The sequence below is a fragment of the Chlorocebus sabaeus genome, chromosome 2 (genome assembly GCF_047675955.1).
Source record: "Chlorocebus sabaeus isolate Y175 chromosome 2, mChlSab1.0.hap1, whole genome shotgun sequence".
In the NCBI taxonomy this organism is placed as follows: Eukaryota; Metazoa; Chordata; class Mammalia; order Primates; family Cercopithecidae; genus Chlorocebus; species Chlorocebus sabaeus.
In genome coordinates, this window is record NC_132905.1 from 39,991,528 (window position 1) to 40,016,236 (window position 24,709).

Genomic DNA, 24,709 nt, shown 5'->3' on the forward strand with positions numbered 1-24,709 from the left:
CTTCTGGGAGTCTGTCCTAAGGAAATAGTCTAGTTCATACAATAAGCTTTCCCTCAGATACTGTTGTTTATAATAGTGAGAAATTGGAAAAAGCCTAAAAGACCACCAGTCTAAACTATGATAAATCTACTCAGGGAAGACTACAAGCTTTTAAAGCAGTAGTGTAAAAAATGATGCTTACCGAAAACTGTGCAGCAGTAAGGACAAATATGCTATAATATATATAATAAATGTATTATAATGCTAATTGAAAAAATTAGGCTACAGAGTTGAATGAGGGATCTAACCATGTAATCCAAACATAATGTGCAAGAAAAACACTGAAAGGAAATACACTAACATGCTAACAGTTATGTCCCATAAAGGGTTGGGTGTTTAACAGATGATTTCATATGGTAATTTCAAATAATAAACTTACTAAATATAATAGCACAAATTCTTACCCAAATTATTGGTTAAGAATTTTGAAATAACCACCCAGGTGTAGTGGCTCACGCCTGTAATCCCAGCACTTTGGGAGGCCAAGGTGGGCGGATCACGAGGTCAGGAGATGGAGACCATCCTGGCTAACATGGTGAAACCCCGTCTCTACTGAAAATACAAAAAATTAGCTGGACGTGGTGGCGGGCGTCTGTAGTCCCAGCCCCTGATCTTAATTTCCGTTTTAAACAAAGAAGTGATATGGTAATATATTACTCTGGTGACAGTAGAGGATTATTTAAAGAATGTTAATAAGAATGAAGAGAAGGGGGCTACATTCTAAAAATACTGAGGCCAGATACACAGGGCGTGGTGAATAACTCAGTATGTGGGGGAAACATATATGCCTAATAGAGAACATTGGCTCAAGGAGTTTAATGAGATGTCCAGGGTCACACAGATAGTAAGTGGCTGATCCTGGATTTAAACCCTGTTCTGTCTGTCCAAAGCCATGCCCTTTCTCCTGCAGCTGAGACACCTATCATAGTTTGGAGAAACTTTTTTTTTTCTTTTAACCAGTTGCAGTGTAGAAGCTTATTTAGCGTAGCGCCTCCTTTTTAAGGGGAAGGGGGCCAGGAAGGGTTAATTCTTTCTGAGACAATGACAAGGGGGAAAGACCATAGATACCAAAGCTGCTTCTATCATGATCAGTTGAACTGATTAGAAGTTCAGTAGGCATTGGGTGTGTCATACCTGTCGTTTTGAGGGCTGTTTTTTGTGAAGTTGCCGTGGTTCATTGGTTGGCTTTTGTTTGTTGCTTAGCTTATGGTAGCAGGGCCTCTTGGACGTAAGCATGCATATGTATACCGTATTACATGCTAATGAACATTTTGTTCATTGTACCAAGTTTTTTAATGATGATGCTGCTGCTGTGGGAGCGAGAGAGGGGTCAGGATGGCAGCTTCAAACAAGGCACAATGTCTAAGCTGCTCTCTGGAAGGAAGGGTTCACCTGACCATACAATGCCCTATCCCCATACTTACCTCTCAATGACTAATCCAAGAAAAGTTGATTTTGAACTTGAGTCTATCCTTTGAAGTATGATACTTATCCCTTCAGAAGAACCTATTTCATGTTGACATGTTCACTCTCTGACCTTGGGCAAGGTCTCTTTGCTAGGGTTTACTCTCTGCACTAGGGTTTGCCTAATAGAGAACATTGGTTCAAGGAGTTTAATGAGATGTCCAAGGTCACACAGCTAGTAAGTGACTGATCCTGAATTTAAACCCACTAGGGTTTACTCATTTTTAAAGTGAATGACACATAACTGCTCAGAGGATTGTTGTGTATAGATTCAGTAGCCTTAACTCATGAAGAGGCTTGTAAGCTACATTAAAGGATTTGAACTTGGTTCTTTATGGTGGGAAGCCCCTGAAGGATTTTAAACAGGAGGTGGCAGGGGCACACTTGATTGATCACACAGGAGGCAGATGCTTAGTAATGTTTGTGGAGTTAGTGTTGTTACCAGGGAGGCAAAGGCAGAGTGGCTGTGACTGTGGCATCATTCTCAATGGTCCTCTTTAGACCAAACATGTGGCACTGTGGGAGACGATGCTTAGAGCCCTAAGTTATGTTTGGATCAGCACCCTGGAGAGAGGTCACCCCTTCCTTCCTTCCCCTGCCTGAATGTGGGAAATTTAAAATATATGTCAATGCATATGCTGTCTTGTAGGGTCAAGCCTTTGGGGCTGTGAGGGGTGCCACTTAGTGTGTTCAAGGAGAAAGATTGTTGTAATGAGGAAAATACTGATTCCGCATGAAAGGATTTTAATCAACTGCCCTGATACCTGAGGGACACAGTACTTGGCTGGAGTGCTGAGTTTTGCACCATCCAGCCCTTGCTTCCAGCCTGTTGGCTTCCTGCCTGGGTGCCTCTGTCTAGGAAGACGTGCAGCAGCTATCCATCCTGGGACTATTCCTGTCCATGCTTATGTAGCACATCTCAGGGAACAGAACATGTTATCTCCTTTGACCCTCACAACAACCTGTGTTACAGGGATTTTTATCCCCATTTTACAGGTGGGGAACTGTGAACCTCAGAGAAGTCAAGTGCCTTTTCAGGGTCATACAGCTAGTAGAGACGGGATTCAGGCCCCAGTGCTCCACAGGCAAGGAGAAATCCAAAGCTAATAAGTCCCCATTACTATTTTAACTTAGAGCTGTGCTTGTTGTGGGAGGAGTTAAGCCTTCCTCTCATACAGGTTGGGAAATGAGAACAGGTTGGGAAATGAGAACAGGATGCGCTACCACAGCACAGCCTTCTGCACCCTGACTCAGAATACAGCAGCCACAGAATGTAGAGGTTCCATCAGAGACACAGAATAGTGAGCAACTGGGGGCTTCTTGCAGTATCAGTCCCTAGGGCCCTGTTGCCCAGCAGGGGAGCCTAATCTGCTCTATAGGGTCCTCAAAGCACAAGGAGGCCTTGGTGGGAACCTTTGCTTAGGGTCCTCTTCCTACCTAATTTCTCAAGTTGTATTCCTTATGAGCTCTGGCAGCTGCAGTGTTCCAGATGCTCATTTATTTATTCATTCATTCAGCACTTAATAAGTATGTACTCCTGTCTTTCCTTTTATGTTCAAGGCACATTTCCAAATACTAGAGTTTTGGTGATACACTTGAAGAGACTTTATTGCATCCACAGTCATAGTATTTTTTTCCTTGATCACAGTTCAGCTCTAGGTTAATGTTCCATTAGAACTGACCACCTTCTTTTTATACTCACATGGAAAAGTTCTTGCAGGTTCCAACAACAACAATAATAATTGAGATTGAGCATCCCTAAGTTGAAAATCCAAAGTTCTCCAAAATTAGAAACTTTCTGAGTGCCAACATCACATTCAAAGGAAATGCTCGTTGGAGCATTTCAGATTAGGGATGCTCACTCAACTAGTTAAGTATCTGCAGATATTCCAAAATCCATAATCTGAAACACTTCTTGTCCCAAGCATTTGGATAAGGAATACTCAACCTTTAGCAGCAGGAGCTAATATATTTGCATGCTTTCTGTTGTGCTGGACACTATTCTGAATGTTTACATGAATTATTTTATCCTCTAACAACCCTAGAGATATGTATTGCTATCTGCATCTTACAGGTGAGACAGACACTTCCCGAAGGTCATGTCATAGCCAGTTCAGTAACAGAATGAAGGCGTTTGGTTTCAGTTCTCTCCTGATGACATTCCATGTCATCTCACACAGGAGTAAAGATTCAGGCTTTGGCTCCTGCTTGATGGCAAGCCATGTATTTAACTCCTACACACAGCAAGCTTTACCTCTTTCTACACTGTGTCGTATGACCCACTCAGCTCTGAGTTATGCTGAAAGATAACACTACATAAGCTCAAAGCAAAAAGCAGTTTTGTACACTGATGAAAATTTGACCACACACGTGGAAGATTGAAGGTGCACTATTGTGCCTTTGAACACTGGTGAAGAGCTACTCAATTTGCCCCGTCATAGTCTTAGGTAAGTACAGTAGCATTCAGGAATAAATCTCGTTTCCATCCCTCTCAACTCCCTAGATGGAGAAAGAAGACTGGTTTATAAACAGCCATGATACAAGACAGAAAATGAGAAAACCTTTTATTCCTTTCACTGTCCTGGCTAGTTTCCTCGTGTTCTTCAAAGTATGGAGAGAGGGTCTGGAATACCAGACTCTTCAGAAATATATACTCAGGCTCCAGGAGAGTGGTTCCAGTCCCCCATTAAGCCTAGATCATCTTACCTTGCAGGATGTAGCATGATGTAGAGCAGAGACCAAGATAAATCACCACTCGAAGTTCTAGGTGGCAGGTCTTTAGTCTGCCTATCCCCTTCTCTCAAGAGAGAGAGACAAGAAAAGGAAAAAAAATTGGATAGTTTTTGTAAATTAGTCTGACCCTGATATCTAAAAACAGTCAGGCTCAAGGACTTGGAAAGAAATGAAGTAAACTTCATGCTTTCTTTGCTTTGGTTTCATAGAAGTTCACAGTTGGGCAAGAGTGGCTTAGAGCTATGTTACTCAAAGTGAAGTTTAAAAAGCAAAACAAAAGAAAAAACTGCTTCTTCACCACAAATAGTTTTGAGAAGTACTGACTTATTTAGTTAGTGTGACAATGTGAAAAATAACCTCAGTCTTTTGATTATAAAATGAGATTAATCATGCTTGCCTCAAAGTGCTGCTTTGGGGATTATTTGATGGTAAATAATGTTTTGAGTACTTAATATTTGCCTGCTGCTGTGCACTGTACGTGTATTATTTAATCTTCTCCACAATTCTGTAGTAAATTTTCTGAAACTTCGGATAGGTTATAGGATTTGCCAGAGAGCAAAAGTGTGGTAAGTAAGCAAGTAGGTAGGATTTGAATGGGAGTTACGTGGCATGTTCTGTGTAAGGAGCCTGTTCCCCATGTGGGCTCCCTTGTCACTGTACTTTCTCTGTATCACTAATGGTAGAGATCTGCTTTCTTTTTTTTTATCACTGACCCTAACTTACTTTGTTACCTTGGGCAAGTCCCTTTCTCTGAGCCTTAATTTTTCTTATTTACCCTCAAGGGTATGCCACATGACCTGGGTTTTTTTGTTCCCTAGATCACGTGGCATATCCTAGGAACCAGGGACTTTATTCATCTCTGATTCCACAGCATCTAGCTAGATAGGCCCGGCATATAATGAGTATTCAGTACTGAGACCATTGGTTACTCCAGAGGATCTGTAAGGTTCCTTTTACTCACTACTTTCTCTGAACATCCTACATACTTTATCCTCTGCCTTCCCCACCCTTCCTCAACATCATGTTTCCTGCCTAGTTCATAGGACAGCATGACCTTATTTCCTTGTGTCTGCCTGTCGTAAGCAGTCTTGATCCTGCTGTACTTTCAGACTGCCCACATGGTACCCATGTTTTTATTGTCTGTGAAATGTGTCTAGGATAAACCACCAGGGATATAAGTTAAGGGATAGAAGGGGCCTGCTCACAAAATCAGAAGAACACTCTTATTCCATTCCTACCCAGTTGGGCCTGGGCCTACAGCAGCCCTGCCAGGCCTGAGTAATGGCCATAGCTTGGAGCAGGGTTTTCCTTGAGCTCCATCGGGATTTCCAGTAATTGGAACATGGCACCTTCCAACTTGTAATGGATGGCAAAACAAGAGGGGCATTTGTCACTGCCTGACTTCCCTGTGGGAAAGAGGCTCATAAGTCACAGCTGACAAACCCTTTGATGACTTTTAAACTTCATTTACAGAAAAGAATAGCTATAATCAACCAACAGCAAGCAGTGACTAATCTTGCCACATTATCACTGTGAGGAGCCAACCCTTAAGGCATAGGAAGGGGGCGGGGGCCATCCCCAAAGCTCACAGCAAGTGCTGATTGGCTCTTGGACTTGAGAGTATGCCTTCAGCTAGGTCCTGTGAGTTTATGCTCAAAGGATCGGTGTTAGGAGGTAGAGGAAGAAACTGACAAGGCAGATACAGGGCATGCTGAGTTTTGAAGCCGTCCTGGGCCAAGATTATGAGATCAGCTCTGGTCTCGCACATATTCATCCTACCTCTGCCATTTCCTGGCTTGAGTGAGACCAAACACTAAGCCTTAGTTTCCTCATATGTGAAATGGTCACAGCATATATCATCACTATCGCATAGCAAAAGCCTTAGTGCAATTCCTGGCATGTAAGGACTCCACAAGTATTGATGATCATTATCATCATCATCCTGTTTGGGCCTGGAGTACCTTTTGTGGTCACATGGTTTAAAACCTAGGTTATATGGCATGTCAGCAAAGCCAGGACCATTCTTCCTGTGAATGGGGGCTCAGTGGGAGCAATCTAATGGAACGGGAATAACACAGGCTTTAGAATGAGACAAGCCTTTGGGTCTTTCCATCCAAAGCATGCAACTTAATGTGACTGTAGACAAATTAAGTTGTTTCTGAGTCTCAGTTGTATCTATAGAGTGCAGATGATACTACATATCTCCATAGATTGTGATCAGGATTACAAGCGATTATGCCTGTAAAGCTTTCAACTCAGTGCCTGGTGCAAAGTTCTACATATTAAATTGTGTGTTCCCTTTTTGTTCTCCCTCAAGGCAAGAATAAGTATGCATTTCTCCAGGGAAGCAGGAGACAACAGTGAAGACATTCATGTATTTCAGACTTCTATTTCCAGCTCTATGTACAGGAGGAAGAGGAGAATAAGGGGATCAAAGAGGAGAAAGGGATACCTTTTGTATATTGTTCCTTCCTCCTGCCAGGCCTCTCCTGCTGTCACTACTCAATGGGAATTCCTCGTAAACACTCTCCCTTTTGGTAGAGCCTTCCATGCTGCTCCTACCCCTTCTCTGATCTCCCAGACTACTTTGCTTGGACAGTAGACCATCTCAAGGCATGTGTACCTTGTGGCCATGATAGATGTCCCCTGCTGGATGGGGAGTTGCTTGAGGTCGCAGACCCAACTGCTGAGTAAATAAATAAATGATTGATTTGTTAGTTATTTGATAATACCCAGTCCATAGTTAGCTCCATATTTGGATATTTATAATTACGATCAGACGGACAAGTAGGTGTTTGGATGACTTCTATGGCAAAAAATAAAGAGGCTGATAATCATTTGTAGGTCCTTAATTCTAACCCAGTATCAGGGATTATAGGCATAAGTTACCTACCCATCCCTCCTTAACTTGTCCAGTTCCTGGAACTAGGAAGGGGAGCTTGTTATAGATGGTAAGCCTCAGCCTAAGGCCCCAGACAAGAGTAGAGTTAGTGTTCAGGATGCAGGAGGGTGGGATTATATACCCAGACCATGCTATGGGGAGATAACTGAGGCCTGCCTTTTGTTTCTGCTTTGGGGTATCCTCTCAGGGCCTATCAGATACGGATACCAGCGTCAGTAGTATAGGACCTCACAGTACAGTAGAGGGGTGAGAATGACTCAGCAAGGCTGGAACCCCTCCTGGCCAGTGTTCCCTCCTCTCCCAGCCCCATACAGTAGTGGTTTGACAGGAATGGGGTGGGGACGCCTTTATGAAGTTTCTAGGTTTAGTTGCAGATACTAGGACAAGGGAGAACATGCATAGGCTCCCTACTCCCTACCCCCAGCTCCCTTACTCTCAGGCAAAGTGTGGTGCACAGGGAGATGACATAGTAAAGAACATGTCATCTTAGGGCTAGGATGTGGAGGAGCTAGCTTCATAGAGCATTTGGGTTATCCAGTTTCTTAATACCTACTAGTCCTACCCATTATACCAGCACTTTACTCATATTGTCTCCAGTTCTTATCTTAATTCTGGGAGGTGGGTATAATTTCCATTTTGCAGTTGAGGACTCTCAGGCCCAGCAAGGTGAAAGGATATCGCCACAGTTACAGTTTTAAGTGATAGATCTCGGATTGGAGCTCAGTCCTGTCTGACTCTGGAGCCTGAGCTATTTTTGCTATTTCATATGCATTTGTCCTTTGTTACTACGATATCGTTTTAAAAAACGGGTTCCCAGAGAGAGGGCTTCTTGAAAAGCAAGGAGAGCAGAAGACTGGTGAGCGCGGTGTTTCCCAGCATCTCCACAGTGCCAGCACAGAGGGGGACACTCAGGAAATGTTTGTGAAATGAGTGAAGGAGATAGGAACTGGGTAATAATAGAAATTGGCATAATCTGTATCCTTTGATAGTATATTACAGATGCAACAGAGCACTTTCACATCAGTTAGCCTAGTTGATTCTTGGACCTGAAAGGTAATCAGGGAAGAGATTATTTCTGTTTTCGGATTAAAGAGGAGAAGGCCTAGAGAAGTTACGTGACTTGTTGCAGGTCACATGACTAAGAACAGCAGAGCCAAGGCCAAGCCTTCTGGACCTGTAGCCTGCAGTGCTTACACTTCACCCATCCAGGAGCTTTTGCTGTTTGACATGCAGGGAGCTGACTCTTGAGAGTGGTCGGGAACTAAAGAGCATTCCTTGGGAAATTAGTCCTGTCTGGCCAGTAATAATCATTTGGGCACTGCTAATGAGCCAGGACTTGGCCAGTTTAATGAGATTAATAGATGTTCTGTCATCCCTGGCCGCCTGGTAAAAGCAGAAGCCTCCAGACCAAGGAGGCCCTGGACACTGATGAGTCTAATTGCTTGACTTTCTCCAGAAATAGTCTTCGATCACTAGTAGCTATTTTCCTTCTAAACCACCCGGATGTCCCCAGGGTTATCTACGGGCAGAGAGCTGGCCACAGGCTGCTGTTACCCTCCATCACCGTGCAGGAGAATAAGGCCAGAGGTGCCCAGCAGGACTGAACCAAGACGGAGACTATAAATAGTGCTGGGGGCATCAAGACCTAAAGCAGCAGCTCCTCCCTTGAAATGAGCATTTCAAGAGGAAGAGATTCAGTGCTGGGGAGGATTTACAGAGTTCTCTGAGTGCCTGAGACTAGACTTGATCTGGTAGGCATTATTAGGAGCACATGAGGGGTGACATGGCAGAGTTAGAGTGTTAAGACAGCCATTGAGACAGTGGAATGGAGAGTGTCGAGTAAGAAGCCTTGATTCAGGACCCCTAGCTACACTCCCTTCACTAGCTGGTTGACCTTAAGTAAGTCACTTATCTTTGCTGATCCTTTTTTTTTTTTTTTCATTTATACAGTGAGACGGGATGGGTGCAGTGGCTCATGCCTGTAATCCCAGCACTTTGGGAGGCCAAGGCAGATGGATCAGGAGTTCGAGACCAGCCTGACTAGCATGGTGAAATGCCATCTCTACTAAAAATACAAAAATTAGCTGGCTGTAGTGGCGGGCACTGTAGTCGCAGCTACTCAGGAGGCTGAGGCAGATAATTGCTTGAACCCGGGAGGCAGAGGTTGTAGTGAACCAAGATCATGCCATTGTACTCTAGCCTGGGCTACAGATGTCTGGTGAAAGCCCTCTTACAGGTTCATGGACAACCATCTTTTCACTGTGTTCGCACATGGTGGAAGATGCAGAGTAGCTCTCTGGGCCTCTTATTTATTTTGTAGAGATGGGGTCTTGTGATGTAGCCTAGGCTGGTCTCCAACTCCTGGCCTCAAAGGATCCTCCCACCTTGGCTTTCCAAAGTGCTGGGATTACTGGCGTGAGCCACTTCCTGGCTGGGGCTCTTTTTCTTTAAAGGCATTAAACTCATTCTTGAGGGCTTTCCCTTCCCTTTGGGACCTAATCACTCCCAAAGCCCCACTTCCTAATACCATCACGTTAGGGATTAGGTTTCAACACAGATTTGGTGGAGGAGGCACACTCATACTACAAGAGATATAAACTGGCTTTGTTCACTAAAATTCTGTGCAACCATGAGGAATTGTAGTAGAAAAGGGAAAGGGCAAGGACCAAGGAGAGCGTGAGTGGCTGACGCAAGGTAACATAGTCTTGCTGGGGAAGTCAGAACCCAAGGCATCCCTGTGCCATGTGCAAGATAGCTGTTTCTGAGGTCCTGATTCCAGTTCTGGCTTTGCTCTGTTAACCAATTACCTTGCTTCTCTGAACCTGTCTCAGTTTTCCTATGTCAGACAGCTCCTCACAGGGCTATTGTGAGGGTTAAATACTGTAATACCATGCAGCATTCAGTAAGTAGTGGCTGTTTTTTTTTTTTTTTTTTTTTTTTTTTTTTTACTGGAAGTCTCGCTCTGTCGCCTAGGCTGGAGTGCAGTGGCGTGATCAAACAGTTCTCCTGCCTCAGCCTCCCAAGTAGCTGGGATTACAGACGTACACCACCATGCCTAGCTTTTTTTTTTCTTTCTTTCTTTTAAGTAGAGACGGGGTTTCGCCATGTTAGGTAGGCTGGTCCTGAGCGCCTGACCTCAAGTGATCCACCCGCCTTGGCCTCCCAAAGTGCTGGGATTATGGGCGTGAGCCACTGTGCCAAGCCAGTGGCTGTTTTTACTGTGACGGCTCTTTGGGTATCTCATTTACCCAAAGTTCAGAGGTAACTTTTAGGACTTTTCTACCTTTGCAAACCCCTGTCACTTTTCTCCATGTTCAGGCTTGGCTCTCCTGTGTTCAAAAACAATTTCCAGCTGAAATGTTTCAACTGGAAAAAAATGAATTTGTTTTTGCCACGTTTCTTCTGCTCTTACTAGCCTGGAGAAGCAGGCCCATCCCTTTGAGCTGTAAATTGCATTTCAAAGCCTGTGTCCCTAGTGGATTTTAATTAACTTAAAAGGCCCAGCTTTTACGCAGCAATTGTTTTTCCTGCAGGTGTAGGTGAAGGCACTTATTGGGGAGCCAGTCCCCAGTTTTCTCAAACATGACGATTTTTGTTTTTTGTTTTTTTTTTTTTGAGACACTGTGGTCTCTCCCAACTCCTCACTGTCTTGGGGCCTGTCTCTCACCAGCCCAGAATGAAAAATGGAATATAAGGACCCTAGACTTAGCGTCAGAGGACCCATGGGGTAGTCTTGGCTCTGCTACTCACTAGCTGTGGCATCCTGGCCAAGTTTTTACTGTGGGTAAAACTTCCGTTCCTCCAAGTGAGAGCATTTATAAGCTCCATGTGCACATAGGTCTCTGCTCATCTGACACTGCAGAAGTCTCTACGAACAAATTTGCTTCTCTCCCTTCTCCCAGCCACCAAGAACAGTCCTTCTACCCACCTCTCCTCAGCTCATTGCTAAACATAGGACCCCTGGGGGCTGCAGACACCTTGCTCTCAATTACACAGCTAATCTAAGAGGCAGAACTTGGCCCAGGGCAGGAAATAGCTTACCGAGTCAAGTAGCTCCTGCTGAATGGATGTCAATATTTTCTAGAGCTGCCACTCTAAACTAGGGGGAAGCCTTGAAAAGCATAGCAAGAATTGGGTGGGAGGGATTGAGTTGGTCTGTGGAGGTGGGTGTTTGGGTCAAAGATTAGAAAAAGGTATCTGGGACCTCTGCCCCAGTGGTCCTAACCACTTAAGGCAGTCCACAGCTAGACTTTCTCACCACCTCCTGGGACATATGTTTAACCACTCCCTCCCTAATATTGATTGAACACTTACTGTGCCTCAAGTTTTGTCAGGCCTGCCCTGTAACATTTGCAGGGCAGAGTAATAAGAGTACAAATAGAGACCCATGTACCATATGTTTAAACAGTTGAAGGTTCTAAGTGAAGCTAATAAATTGTGATGTCCCTAACAACTTGGAATACCATGTCTAAATTTAGAATTCTTGGACTCGTTAGGATTCTGTACCTGAACCTGGCAGTTCAGGGAGACCTAGTCTGGCCCCACCTCCTTTTCATTCCCTTTCCCAATTCTGTTCCTCACTTAGAGGAGCCTCATCAACGTGTGTGTGGTCACTCAAGCCTTTCCACACCCCCGTAGATACTTGTCTCTTTGGGCTGAGGGAGTCCACACAACAGTAGCACATCCTGCCCATCCTGCTTCCAGAGGAGTGTGCAGGGCATGAAAGTGGATAGGGGGCTGTTTAGACGAGGAGCTCAGAGGTTGGGTGCCTACAGCATGCCATAGGTGAGCATTTCTTTTAACTGCAGACTTCTCACCCAGAGCAGCACTTGCAACCACATACATACACTTCCCAAGTCTCTCCTCTACAGATCAGAAAACTGATGTTCATATGCCATGGCTTCTGGCTGCCCCTCCTTGGCATTATACAGAATGTGTTCCACTCTGACCTTTACCCTCAACTAGAATGGGGCTTGCAGATGGCAGTATTGGAATAAAGAGGTGCAAGCCAGTGTAATTACAAGATCTTGTGAAGGACTTTAGGGTTTGCAAAGTCCTTTTATGTGCATCATTCCAAACCCCAGGGAATGAGAGAAAAGACTGGCAGAGCCAAACCTTAAAAACTTGGCTCACCAGTCAGGGAGGTGAGTACTGATCTTGTCACAATACCATGAACAGCTGTTCAGCAAATGCTTCCTGCTCAGTGGTGCTTGTGGCTCCCAGTAGAGGTCAGTCTGTCTCCATCCACACCCCAGGCTTGGTTGACTCCCTCTAGGCAAAGCAGGTGGCTTCTCCCTGGGCCAAAACTGTAGCTCTTTGAGCTGAACTACCTAGGAGAGAATCATCTGATGCCCATACAGGGGCCCTATTAACTTCTTGTATACCCATGGATAGACAAAGAATTAACCCTTGAATGGCTTGGCATCCATGTAGGAGAGGGATTGTCAGCGAGAACTGTGAGGAATGGCAAGCCCATGGGAACAACAAGCATTGAGCATTTCCTGCCTCGTATGCTATGCACAATGTGTTATTCTTTGTGTCCCTCACTGCCTAATAAGTGTAGATGAGTGGAACCACAGGTAAAATAACCAGAGTCTGTCTCTTTCCAAGTCAGTTCCAAAGCTGGAACCAGCCCCTTCATCAGTAGCAGTGATGGGACCCTCTCAGCCCCTTTTCTTTATCTGAGATAATGCACTCCTGACTCCAGTATATCCATTAGGTAAGCCTAACCCCAGGAGCAGTTTCTTCCCAAGTTGGGCTCAGGTCCAGCCTATGATTTCCTTGTAAACAGTACCACCTGCTGGCCAGAACATGCCAGCTTCCAGGCAGGGAGGATTTAGGAGAAAGTCTCTTATCCCCTAGTGGGATAAGAGATACAGATTTATTTTTTCCAGTTCACTGAAAAGAAAATCCCCCAACATATTAGGTAAGTAGGCTGGCAGACTGATGAAAGTTTTTATATATGCTCTTTGGAGTCTTCTATCACCTGAAATGGTCCTAAGGTGAGGTTATTGAGATAGGAGGGTTCCAAAAGGGAGCGGCATCAACCTACACCCATGAGCAGCAGACTGGGCCGGGAACCATGAATGCCAAGGCTTAACTTAGGCTTTTCCTGCTGAAACTGAGCTTCTCTCCTTTTCCTTTCCCCGTGGTGCCTATGCCTAGCCATAAACTGTGCGGGAAAAATTTGTACAGCCCTTTGGGGTAAAAGACCTGACCAGAATATAGAGAGCAAAGGGTAGGTGCAGTGTTATGTCTAAGCCAAACGGAAAAATATTTGAATGAGTTAATATTAATATGGGTAACTAAAAAATAAATTTATTAAAAATAATTCTCAGGTGAATGTGTTGACTTTCTGGGGTATCTAAATTGGCTTTAGCTCTGGGAAGCAAAATGATAAAGTTGAAAGAAATAGACTTTAGGAACGGACTGACCTGGGTTTGAATGCTCCTTACTAGTAAGTTAATGAACTTGTCAATTAATTTCTGGTAAAATATGAGTAATCATGACATTCACTTGTGGGATCTTGGGATTATTCAGTATTGTATGCCACCCTTAGCCCACAGTGAGTACCTGGCGAGGCTTTGTATTAGTCCATTCTTGCACTGTTATAAAGAAATACCTGAGATTGGGTAATTTATAATGAAAAGTTTAATTGGCTCACAGTTCTGCAGGCTGTACAGGCCTCTGCTTCTCAGGAGGCCTCAGGAAATTTACAATTGTAGTGGAAGGAGAAGGGGAAGTAGACGCATCTTCATATGGCCAGGGCAGGAGGAAAAGAGACAGTGGGAGGTACTACACTCTTCTAAATAACCAGATCTTACGAGCACTCACTCACTATCACGAGAGGAGCACCGAGGGGGAAATCCATGATTTCAGTCACCATGATCCAGTCACCTCCCACTAGGCCCCACCTCCAACACTGGGGATTACAATTAGACATGAGATTTGGGCACGGACACAAATTCAAACCATATCAGGCTTAGCTAGTATACCCTTTTCAAAATGGCTGGTAGCAATTCAGACAGTTCTGTGTCTGGATCAGACTAAGCAGTTTTGTTTTCTTTTCTTTGTTTTATTTTTTTGAGACAGAGTCTCGCTCTCTGTCGCCCAGGCTGGAGTGCAGTGGCACAATCTCAGCTCACTGCAACCTCTGCCTCCCGGGTTCAAGCGATTTTCCTGCCTCAGACTCCCAAGTAGCTGGGATTATAGGTGCCTGCCACCATGCCTGGCTAATTTTTTGTGTTTTTAGTAGAGACAGGGTTTCACCATGTTTGCCAGGCTGGTTTCAAACTCCTGATGCACCTGTCAGGTGATGCACCTGTCTTGGCCTCCAGCGTGCTGGGATTACAGGTGTGAGCCACCACGCCCGGACCCTGCAGTTTTCATCATGTGGTGGTCTAGAGTAAACATCGCTTGCAAATACCACGTGACCATGGTTCTACACTGAAGATCTTCAAATTTAGATCCTGAATGGAATAACATTTGAGATGAGCATTAAAGAAGTAGACTTAGAAGAATTAGAGTCAAGCAGATGAGGGGGTCAGATCCCAGCCCTGCCATTCACTAGCATCGTGACCTCTCTGAATGTGAGATTTCTCCCTTGTAAAATGTTGTGGTTCTGCATATCATGTGAGTACCAAATGAGGGGATGTAGGTAAAGCACCTGGCATGAGGTCAGCAGCCAGTATGTGGCAACTCTTGGTAACATGACAAGAAAACAAGATGCAGAAACAGGTAAGCTGGATGCTATAAGGGTTAAGGAAGGTAAGAGGCAATTCATTTATCCAGGATATGGGCCGTGGGCAGTCCTTGAGCCCAGCCCAGGGACCCAACTTCACAGAGGCTCTCTCTCTTCAGGTAGGCACCATGTCCTTGAAGATGCAGGCAAGCAACGTAACCAACAAGAATGACCCCAAGTCCATCAACTCTCGAGTGTTCATTGGAAACCTCAACACAGCTCTGGTGAAGAAGTCAGATGTGGAGACCATCTTCTCTAAGTATGGCCGTGTGGCCGGCTGTTCTGTGCACAAGGGCTATGCCTTTGTTCAGTACTCCAACGAGCGCCATGCCCGGGCAGCTGTGCTGGGAGAGAATGGGCGGGTGCTGGCCGGGCAGACCCTGGGTAAGCCTCTCTCCACTATATTCTCCTAGTATTCTCTAGAGTAGCTGCTATCACTATCCAGTTCTCAACCCCCTTCTCTGTTTCTCTCACCACTACCACTGCTCTGAGATTTTATAGATTTATAAGGTATGTTTAAGTAGTTATGAAATTAATCCCTATAGGGAAGAATTTTAGAAGCCTCTGGAAAACATTTCTGACCTATCTCTGCTTTCTCAGAACTTGTTAGTGACATGCTTTACAGTTCCAGTTAAAATGCAGATTCTCCAGAGAAAGAGACCAGAATGGCCTAGAACAGCCTGTTACACCGGGTACAGATCCCTTAGGTTAGAACCCTTTCTGAGAGCGAGCAGGAGGGTCTGGGAGCACAAGGACAATGCGAATACATTTGGCTTTGGTGTCACGTCCATGTGATATGACTATGCTAGTGGTCTCTCTTAAAGTATGTACAGTGTTCACGTATGTGCATTTACTCCTGTGTATATGTGTATGTTTGAAAACGGGTATCTATATGTGTTTTTTTCCTGAACAAGAAGTATATGGATTGTCTGAACATGTGGAGATATGTGGACGCATACCTTTGTATGTATAGGTGTAGTGTGTGTGTGAGAGAGAATATATTTGAATGTGTCAGCAGATAATGCATATATTTACCAGCTATTTATTGAGACCTTTGCACGTAGTAAGCATTATTCTAGGCATGAAGGTGTTTGGTAGAACATCCATGTGAATGTGCATTGGCTCATTTGCATGTGGGTAGTTGTCTATACTGAGTGTACTTGAGAGTACACATTACCTGTGTGTGACTTTCTTACCTGGATATGTGAATGTGTGTGTGAGGGTGGCTCTATGTATGTGTTCCCATGTACTTGAAGTGTTATGCATTTACATGAGTGTATTTCAGAATGTGTATAGCAATACTCGACGTGTGTGGGTGGGTGGGAGTGGGGGAGGACATGTTTATGAGCGTGTATGGGTGGATCTGAAAGTGTACGGACATGTAAACAGGCATATCCATGTGATATCTGGATATGAATCTAATGTTTGAAGACTAGATGTGTGAAGACCTTTGTTGGCGCCATCAGTGAGCAGAATCCATGTGTATACCATGTAAGCACATGAATTGCTGTGTGTGTGCATGAGGGTGATGGGTGTGGGCACACTACTGTCATGCTAGCATTCCAACTCTGCCTTCTCCCTCCACACAGACATCAACATGGCTGGAGAGCCTAAGCCTGACAGACCCAAGGGGCTAAAGAGAGCAGCATCTGCCATATACAGGTGGGGCTGTCTGTCTGTCTGTCTGGGTGGGATGGCTCTCTCTTTCCACAGAGGGAGTAAATGCTGGTGTGACAGTGTGCTGAGTCTAGAACTTGGGGAGGTGTTTGGAGATGAGGGCCTGTGGAAAGTGGGCTGAGTGGCCGTCCCTAAGCTCCAGCCCTCTCCCCTTTGTTTCCCCAGTGGCTACATCTTTGACTATGATTACTACCGGGACGACTTCTACGACAGGTGAGCAGGGGAGGGGCGTGCCCAGGCGTGAAACAGCCAAGCTGGAAGGGTCCTGAGAGATTGTTGGTGCAGCCCACTCAGTTCTCCAAATGAGAACCAAAGCCCAAAGGTTTGCCTCGGGTTGCTCCACCAGTCAGTGGCAGAGCTGAGACTGGGGTCCTGTTCTGCAGATACCCAGGCCAGAGCTTCTACTGCCATAGCACACTGTCTGCCACGCTAACTACTCTTTTTCCTTTTTGTCCTTGGGTGAGACTCAAGGAGACTGTACAGCGAAGAGCTGTATAAATGTGGCCAGTTGGAATACACAACAGGGTACAGCGCTGGTTGCAGGGAGTTTGAGCCTTTCCCTCTGTGAGGTACCCAAGCAGCTGGTAGGAACCCCAGAGCTCAGTCTAAGCCTCTTGGGTTTATATTTAGAGACAAGATGCCAGCAGCCGTTTGGAAGTCTGATTAGTCCTTGATGGGCTGTGGCCTACCCTCTACTCCCAAGCCCTACCCAGACTCCAGCCCGGAGGCTGTGGGCTCCCACTACAACAGCACTAGCCACATTCTTGAGTAGAAATCATGGTAGAGACTAACTCAAATCTCTCTTCCTACCTGCCTCTCTCCCTCTGTCCATCTTAGCCCACCCCAGGCAGCCTAAGAAGAACAGTGCCTCTCTGAGCATCAGTCATCCACCCCGACCCTCACCCCCGACCCCCTGTGAATGGTTTCAGGAGACTGTGTGGTGTGGTGGGAAATATCCTGGGAGTCGGAAGATTTAGGTGCTAATCTCAGCTCTGCCACTGAATGGATTGTGTGACCTTGGGCAAATTCCCTTGTGCTGGCACCAAGTGATCTCTCCAGGCTCTTCCAGCTCTGGGATTCTGTGGTTCAGTGATTCTGACCAAGGCCAGAGCCGTCCCCTCCCCTTGGGGGCAGAAATGCAGGGTCTGGGATTGGATCCATTCCCAGAGATTCTCCATCTGCAGCCATCACCACCTCCAGGGAGGGGCTCCCTGAACAAAGGAGCCCCAAGGAATGGGGCTTTGGCCCAGTGGTGACAGATTTCCTGTCTGTTGTCAGGAAAAATGATATGGAGTATACCGCCTACAGCCGCAATTCCCTGAGAAAGGTGGTAGCAGCAGATGTGGGAAAGACTGCTTCTCAGCCTACTGAGTTTCTGCCTGGTCAGCTGGAAAGGAAGCCCTCTGGGAGAGGGCTGGGAGATGACTTTGGTTGGGAGCAATGCACAGCCTGGGAGCCTTGGGGGGTCTGATTGAGCTGCCTGACCTTGATACTGTCCCAGGCCCCTGGCCTTTGTCTCTGGAATGGAGCATGAAGGGTGTGGTGATTAAGGAGGTGAAGTAAGGAAAGGGCTTAGACTTCAGTCTTACGCCTCTTAGGTCATGGGCTCGTGAGCTGAGGGTCTCAGTACCCTGACCTTTCATCTATTAACACATTCTAAAGTGTGTTTTTAACCGAATTCTTTCATGTTGTACCCTTGGGTGGACACTGAATTTGGGTAGCCGTCCTCATTTGGCATATGGGGAAACTGAGGCTTAGGCAGGCTCAGTTGACCCCCACTCCCATACCTCTCTATTCCTAGCTGGGGATTTGTGCTGCTTGGAGATTTGCAGACTCAGAGCAGAGGTTGGGGTGACAGTTGATCAAGCAGAAGTCAGGTCATGTAATAGAGCAGGCCTGGGTGTCAGGGGACCCAGGGATGTCTCCTCTTTTGAATGGGGTATAACCACTACCACCTACTGCCTTGCCTGCCCTTACTTGACCTGGATGGTTGGAGAGGTTATAGTGAGGTCGTGAGGATGCCAACAGCCATCAGGGTCTGGAAAGCCCTTCCTCTTCACTCCAGGGCTAGCTGGGATCCTGCAGAGTTGTGTTTAGTGCAGGCCTCCCAGCCCCTCACCAGCCACACACATTTGGAGCTGGAGCTGCAATACCTGTCTGGTGGCCACAAGCCATGCTGCAGCCTCTGGCCCATCTGCCCTCACAGGCTCTTCGACTACCGGGGCCGTCTGTCGCCGGTGCCAGTACCCAGGGCAGTCCCTGTGAAGCGACCCCGGGTCACAGTCCCTTTGGTCCGGCGTGTCAAAACTAACATACCTGTCAAGCTCTTTGCCCGCTCCACAGCCATCACCACCAGCTCAGCCAAGATCAAATGTGAGTAACTGTATCATCTGTTTTTATCATTAGCAAAATAATAGAATGACATTTTTTTACATTGGAAAATAGATAAAAGAAAAAATCTTCCACAATTCTGCTGCTCTGACACAACCACGTATTTTCATGCATTTCTGTGAGGAGACAGCTGTTTTAGGAGGAGGGGGTGGGTTGGGTAGGGTTCAGAGGGTCCAGTGCTGGATATGGTGCCCAGTGAAGAAATGATGCCATCTTTCCTCTAGGAAGGATAAGGACGGGTCTACACAGGCCCACTACTCCACATTCACTCTGGTACACACATACTGCTTAACTAAGCACGCAGGAATTCAGATTGCAGAAGACATGTTCTTGCTCAGGTGCGCACAGAAGAGCACACCACACATACACACCTGTGCTCCTGTCTTTCCTGGGTCCCTTTCAGAGTTGAGGTATCAGGAGAAAAGAAAGCCAGGTTCAGAAGTGTTCACTGTGATTGTAGGGATGGATGCCAGGTAGTCTAAGGAGGAGGCCTTTTCCCTGAGTAGGGAAAAAAATAATAACTGCTTTCCTGGTTGAAAGAACAGGGCTGAGGTTTTGTGCTACTGTCAAGCCTCCAGCCCCATAGATGACAGCCCTGTCCCCCCTCCACTCCCAGTAAAGAGCAGTGAGCTGCAGGCCATCAAGACGGAGCTGACACAGATCAAGTCCAATATCGATGCCCTGCTGAGCCGCTTGGAGCAGATCGCTGCGGAGCAAAAGGCCAATCCAGGTCAGCCTCTGAGGATTCTCACCCACCTCCGCGACCAGGGCACAGGGCAGAGCATGGGGAAATAATACATGGGAGAGAGGAGCTAGGGTGGCCCTGCAGATCCCGAGCCACCTGCACTCACCATGCTGAGGCCAGCTTCTGCTAAGGTGCTGCCCTAGACAGCTGCCCCAGGCTGAGTTTTATTCTCCCCTCCTCCACCCCTTCCCCTCAAGATGGCAAGAAGAAGGGTGATGGAGGTGGTGCCGGCGGCGGTGGCGGTGGTGGTGGCAGTGGCGGCAGCGGCGGCGGTGGTGGCGGTGGCGGCGGCGGCGGTGGCGGCGGTGGTGGCAGTAGCGGCAGCCGGGCACCAGCCCCCCAAGAGAACACGACTTCTGAGGCAGGCCTGCCCCAGGGAGAAGCACGGACCCGAGATGACGGCGATGAGGAGGGGCTGCTGACACACAGCGAGGAAGAGCTGGTGAGGGCCTGGCCAGGGGCACGACTGGGACTTGACTGCGCTCCTACTCTCAGGAGACCAACAGGGCAACAGGCAGCCTGAGCTGGTTGCCCCCACTGTGAACTTCCTCTTCTCTCCTTCCCAGGGGTTCTGGTCCTGGGGGAAAGAGGGGAGAATGAGCAGGGGGCACTTGCCTATCTCAGACACCATCAGAAGTCCCACTGAAGCCTAGGGCAGACCTCCCCTAAGTGCAGGCGCATTCTGGCCTCCGGTTTCCGCATGAGTTGGAGAAGGGGAGATTTGGACATAAGAGAGCACATATGGCCTGCAGAGCTTCAGAGCAGGGCTGGGGTGTCTTGTGGAGGCCACACCCAGGAGGTGGGTGTCACCTTCACATGAGGATTTTCTAAAAGCCGTTGCTGCTCAAGCACGAAGCAAAAGCTGTCTCATAAAGGATACACCTTTTACTCCCCACCTATTACTAGAACTATTCAGGCTGAGGGCGGGAGGCCATTTGACCAGCAGCTTATGTTGAGTGGGAGGGTAGACCAAACTCTGAGTCTGTGGGATATGGGTTGTGTACTTGCTGCTTATTTACTTAATGAACTCTCATTGAGCACCAAGACCCAGACCACACTCTCTAACTTCACATAACCTTAACAAGAGCCCTGTACTATACAGAGTATTCTGTTCCCACATTTTACCCTGTGAGGAAACCGAGACTCAAAGACTGAGTGGCGTGCTTAGGGCATCAGCTCATAGGGACTGAACCAGGGTTGGAGTCTAGACTGACTTGCTGGGTCTGCAGCTTTCTCCTTTTCAGCACTGCTAGGTTCTATCATGAGAACAGATGGGCTCATGGCCATGACAGTTAGGAGGTCCGCCTTATGCCCAACTCATCTCTCAGTGTAGCCTGATCTTTCATCTTATTTGCTCAGGCATAGCAGTGTCCATAAAGGCCCTGACAAAGACTTAGATGCCGCCAGAGATAGGGAGCTCACCAGTCTATAAGGCTTTCAGCCTTCTCCAGTGCAGGCTGTCTATGCACAGAAATGGGGCTCCTGCGACTCCCAGAACACCCTTCACTCCTCAGACCACCCTCACAAGCTTCCAAGCCAGCTTTGTTGGCTGGTCCCATAGTCATTCCCCTTGGCCGTTCCTGCCTCTTCTGACTGTGTCCTCTAGATGCTCTCTGGACCCTGAAGTTTTTCTGGACAGATGGCTCAGGGCAGGACTCAGAGCTGCAGTGAGTGATGTGTGGTCTCTCTTACCTCCTCCCTATCAGGAACACAGCCAGGACACAGACGCGGATGATGGGGCCTTGCAGTAAGCAGGTACAGGGGTCCTGTCCTGATGGGCAGAGGGTGGGGAAGCAGTGAAGTGGAGGTTGTTGCTTTTTCCCTGGATTGTGCAGGAAGTATCATGATGCATACCTGGCCTGGTAGCACTGACTGTACCCAAGAATGAAGTCCCTTCCATATCTAGCCATCCCATCACACCCCTTCATTCCTAGGGCTTGCCATGCTGAGGAAGCAGGTGCCGTAGATGGGCCAGCTGGGCCCGCCTAGCAACGGTTCCTTCCCTCAGCACACTCCGCCGTGTTGCCTGTCTCTGCCCTTGAGGAGCTCCTAGTCTGGTAGAGGAAGATATGAGCCATTACCACCTAGTGTGAGCAGGATAACAATAGAGCAAGGCCAGGTCATGGAAGAGATGATGTGTAGCTGAGCCTGCTAGTGATTGAGGGAGCAATGTTCCACACCAAGGGAATGGCCTTAGCTGTACAGAGCTGTGACAGTCTTTGGTATGTGGTGAGGCCAAGAGCCTCCTGTGGCTGCAGTGCCCAGCTAGTTGGTAGAGGACTCTGCTTAGCATCAGAGGGTGATTGTGAAGGACCGTATGTGTCAGGCTTAGGGGCTGGGATTTGATTCTTTCATGGGGAGGAAATGCCCTGTATGACAGGAGCTACACCTGCTTTCTCTGAGTTCATCTTCAGTCCCACAAGCTGATGATTGTACCAATATAATAGATGTGGAAACAGACACTAACGGGGGCAGGGAGATAAGGTAGTAATTGGTGGAGCCTGGATTTCAGCCCAGTGGTGTTAGGCTTCAAAGCCCACTCTCTGGCCACTGTTTACCATCTACTCTGCCCTACCTTGAAGGAAAGCCAGGCCACACCTAGCTCTGCCTACTCTCTGACGCATTCCTTTGGGGTGGCTTGGGTGGAGAAAGGTCTCAAACACCAGTGTTCCCAGGGAGGTGTCTGGATAGATGACACATTTATGCTGTAGTAAGGTATCCCACCAGCAAAGGCCTCAAGAAGAACTTTAGAAAATTCTACATATGCTGCAGTCTTCTTTTGGAATTTCTTGGTTTGTTTTGTCTGGAATGCAAACAAACCTCCATATCCAGCCATCCTGCTACACCCGTTTGTGCCTGATGCTTGCCAAAGCTTGTTAAAATAGTTCACAGGTGAGTTACATGGGTTCAGGTGAAGAAATGGAGGTTCAAAGAGCAGGTGAGACTTGCCCAAGGTTACATGGCCAGGAAATTATGAGGCCACAGCCAGAGTGCAAGAGTATCTCTGTCTCTAGACATCATTCTACCCTTTCTTCCCTACCCCTGTTATTAGCACCAGGGTGTCTTCCTCTCGGCCTTAGTCTCTTCTTTGTCTCTCTCTCTCTCAGCCTGACAGGAGCAATGGCCACCAGCAGGTGAAGGGCATCGCTGCCCCAGGCCTCAAGCCGGGCACCCAACCCTGGATGCCACCCCCCAGCGGGTACCAGAGGAAAGCTGGCAGCAGGTGCCTCCTCCCCCAACGCATCCCAGCCAGTGCCATGTCCTCTGCAGGTGGAGTTACTGGCCTACTCCTTCCCCATGAGCCCTCCCTGTCTGCACTGCCCAGGCCAGAGGGTAGAGCACAGGAGTTTCCCCACACTGCCTCCCCTCCCCAGGACACTCCTAGGCTTGGGTTTTTTCTATAGGTTTGGCGGGGGGCCACAGGGAGGGGACCCTGACAATAAAGAGATTGGATCCCAACCTGCTCTGAGATGGGATGATTTGTGTTTTCTCATGAAGATATCCCAGCCCTTCTGCCCACCAGAAAGCTGGTCTGGGGTGCCTAATACTGATCCATCTGGACCTTAGTGTCCTTGGTGGTGATTAAAATGGCCAGTGGGGCCACTGGGGAGGGTTGGATATGCTGGCCCATGAGCAGCTTGCTGGCTGAAGTGTCAAGCAGTTGTGACCTACTTGGTTTACCCCATAGTAGGTCAAGACCTTATCTCTTTCCCCAGCTTCTAAGTCTGGTCTTTCCCAGCTCTTAAAAGGATTCTGGAGTCTGCAACTATGTACCTTCTCTCTTCTGGCTGAGGACACGCTATAATTTTTTCACTTGGACTTTGTCCTCCCACCAGCCTCCCAGTCTCCTGCTTCTGCCCTATACCATCTTCCAGCAGCCATGCAGTCTTTCTGAACGTATCCCTTCCCTGCCTAAAATCCCTTTACTGACTCTTCCTCCTGAATGTGGGGTGTAAGATCCTGCTTACTCCAGCCTCCTGTTTTTGTCACCACCCCTTTCCTGCCGCTGACACAAACCCTACATCTCAGCCTCACAAACCACACAAGTTCTTCACACTCCAGGCAGGTTTGGTAGCAAGGAATAGAGTTGCACTCCACTGACAGCAAGCAGTAGGAAGTTTGCATCAAGAAACACGCAGCCTGTCTGCGCCTGTCTTGGGCCACCCATCTAGACATTTGTTCTCTAACAATCAACCGGGTTCCGTCAAACGTGTGCTTCTTGTACATGCTCATTGTGTACTGCTTATGTCACCTCCTTCCCCCTTAACTCCCCACAATGAATGGATCCATTTTCCCCATGTTCAAGTTCCCAAGAGAGAATCAACTGCCACTGCAATTTTTTTTTTTTCCTAATCACTCGTAGGTTACAAGTTCCCACTCTGTTCCAGTGAGCTGCGGGATTCATATGTGGCCACTTAGGCTGGTCTCGTTGATGTGGAGCTGTGGGAGGGCAGCACGTAGAAATAGGCTTTGTTCCAGGCCTGGCACGCACTCTTCCTGCTCCTACTTTCTCTACCTGGGAAATAGCCGCTCAGGATGAAGCTGCTGCTGTGGTGTTGCCACCTCTGAGAAGTCTCCCAGACCCTCCGACTGCTCGTTAATTGCTCGTTCTCTCCTCTGGAAGCGTTCCCCCAACACAAAATTCAATCCCATCATCAGAAAGGGCTTTAGGTTTTCCCTCCATCTTTACGTGTTGCTCAGAGTTTGCAGATCTGCTGGAGTCCTTATTGAAAACTCCCCGTTTCAAACCAACCTGATCTATAGCCTCTAAGGAAGCTTCCCCCTGGGCTTTGGCTCTAGGTTTTGGTAGAGGGTGGAGGCTTTGGGCAGTGCTCAAACTCCACAGGGAAGTCTTTGTTGTCCGTGTCTCTCTCACTGAGCAGTCCTCCTGCCTGTCATCCTTGGCAGGCCAGCACTCTGAGGTCCCAGTGTAGTTCTGCGCTTTAGTCTTCCCAAGCTCTCCTGGGGCCTGACTAGGCCAGCCCCAACGCAGCCAGAGTTCTGGCCTCATACCTGA

At 47.4% G+C, this 24,709-nt stretch overlaps 1 protein-coding gene across 12 annotated transcripts in view; it reads left to right on the forward strand.

Annotated features, from left to right (window-relative positions):
* RALY (RALY heterogeneous nuclear ribonucleoprotein) overlaps positions 1-23,156 on the forward strand; it is an 86,912-nt gene extending 63,756 nt beyond the window's left edge. For 5 of the 12 annotated variants that reach the window (XM_037982856.2, XM_008021226.3, XM_037982855.2 and 2 more), the window contains 7 exons: positions 14,999-15,263; positions 16,469-16,541; positions 16,722-16,769; positions 18,763-18,929; positions 19,564-19,677; positions 19,890-20,134; positions 22,800-23,156. In XM_037982856.2, the coding sequence (XP_037838784.1) occupies positions 14,999-15,263; positions 16,469-16,541; positions 16,722-16,769; positions 18,763-18,929; positions 19,564-19,677; positions 19,890-20,134; positions 22,800-23,096 (1,209 nt within the window). In that variant the 3' untranslated portion in view covers positions 23,097-23,156. Of the gene's footprint in view, positions 1-14,998; positions 15,264-16,468; positions 16,542-16,721; positions 16,770-18,762; positions 18,930-19,563; positions 19,678-19,889; positions 20,135-21,398; positions 21,448-22,799 lie in introns of all 12 variants that reach the window. The other 7 variants (XM_073008039.1, XM_037982864.2, XM_073008058.1 and 4 more) reach the window with 3 other exon arrangements.
* Positions 23,157-24,709: the final 1,553 nt, after the last annotated feature.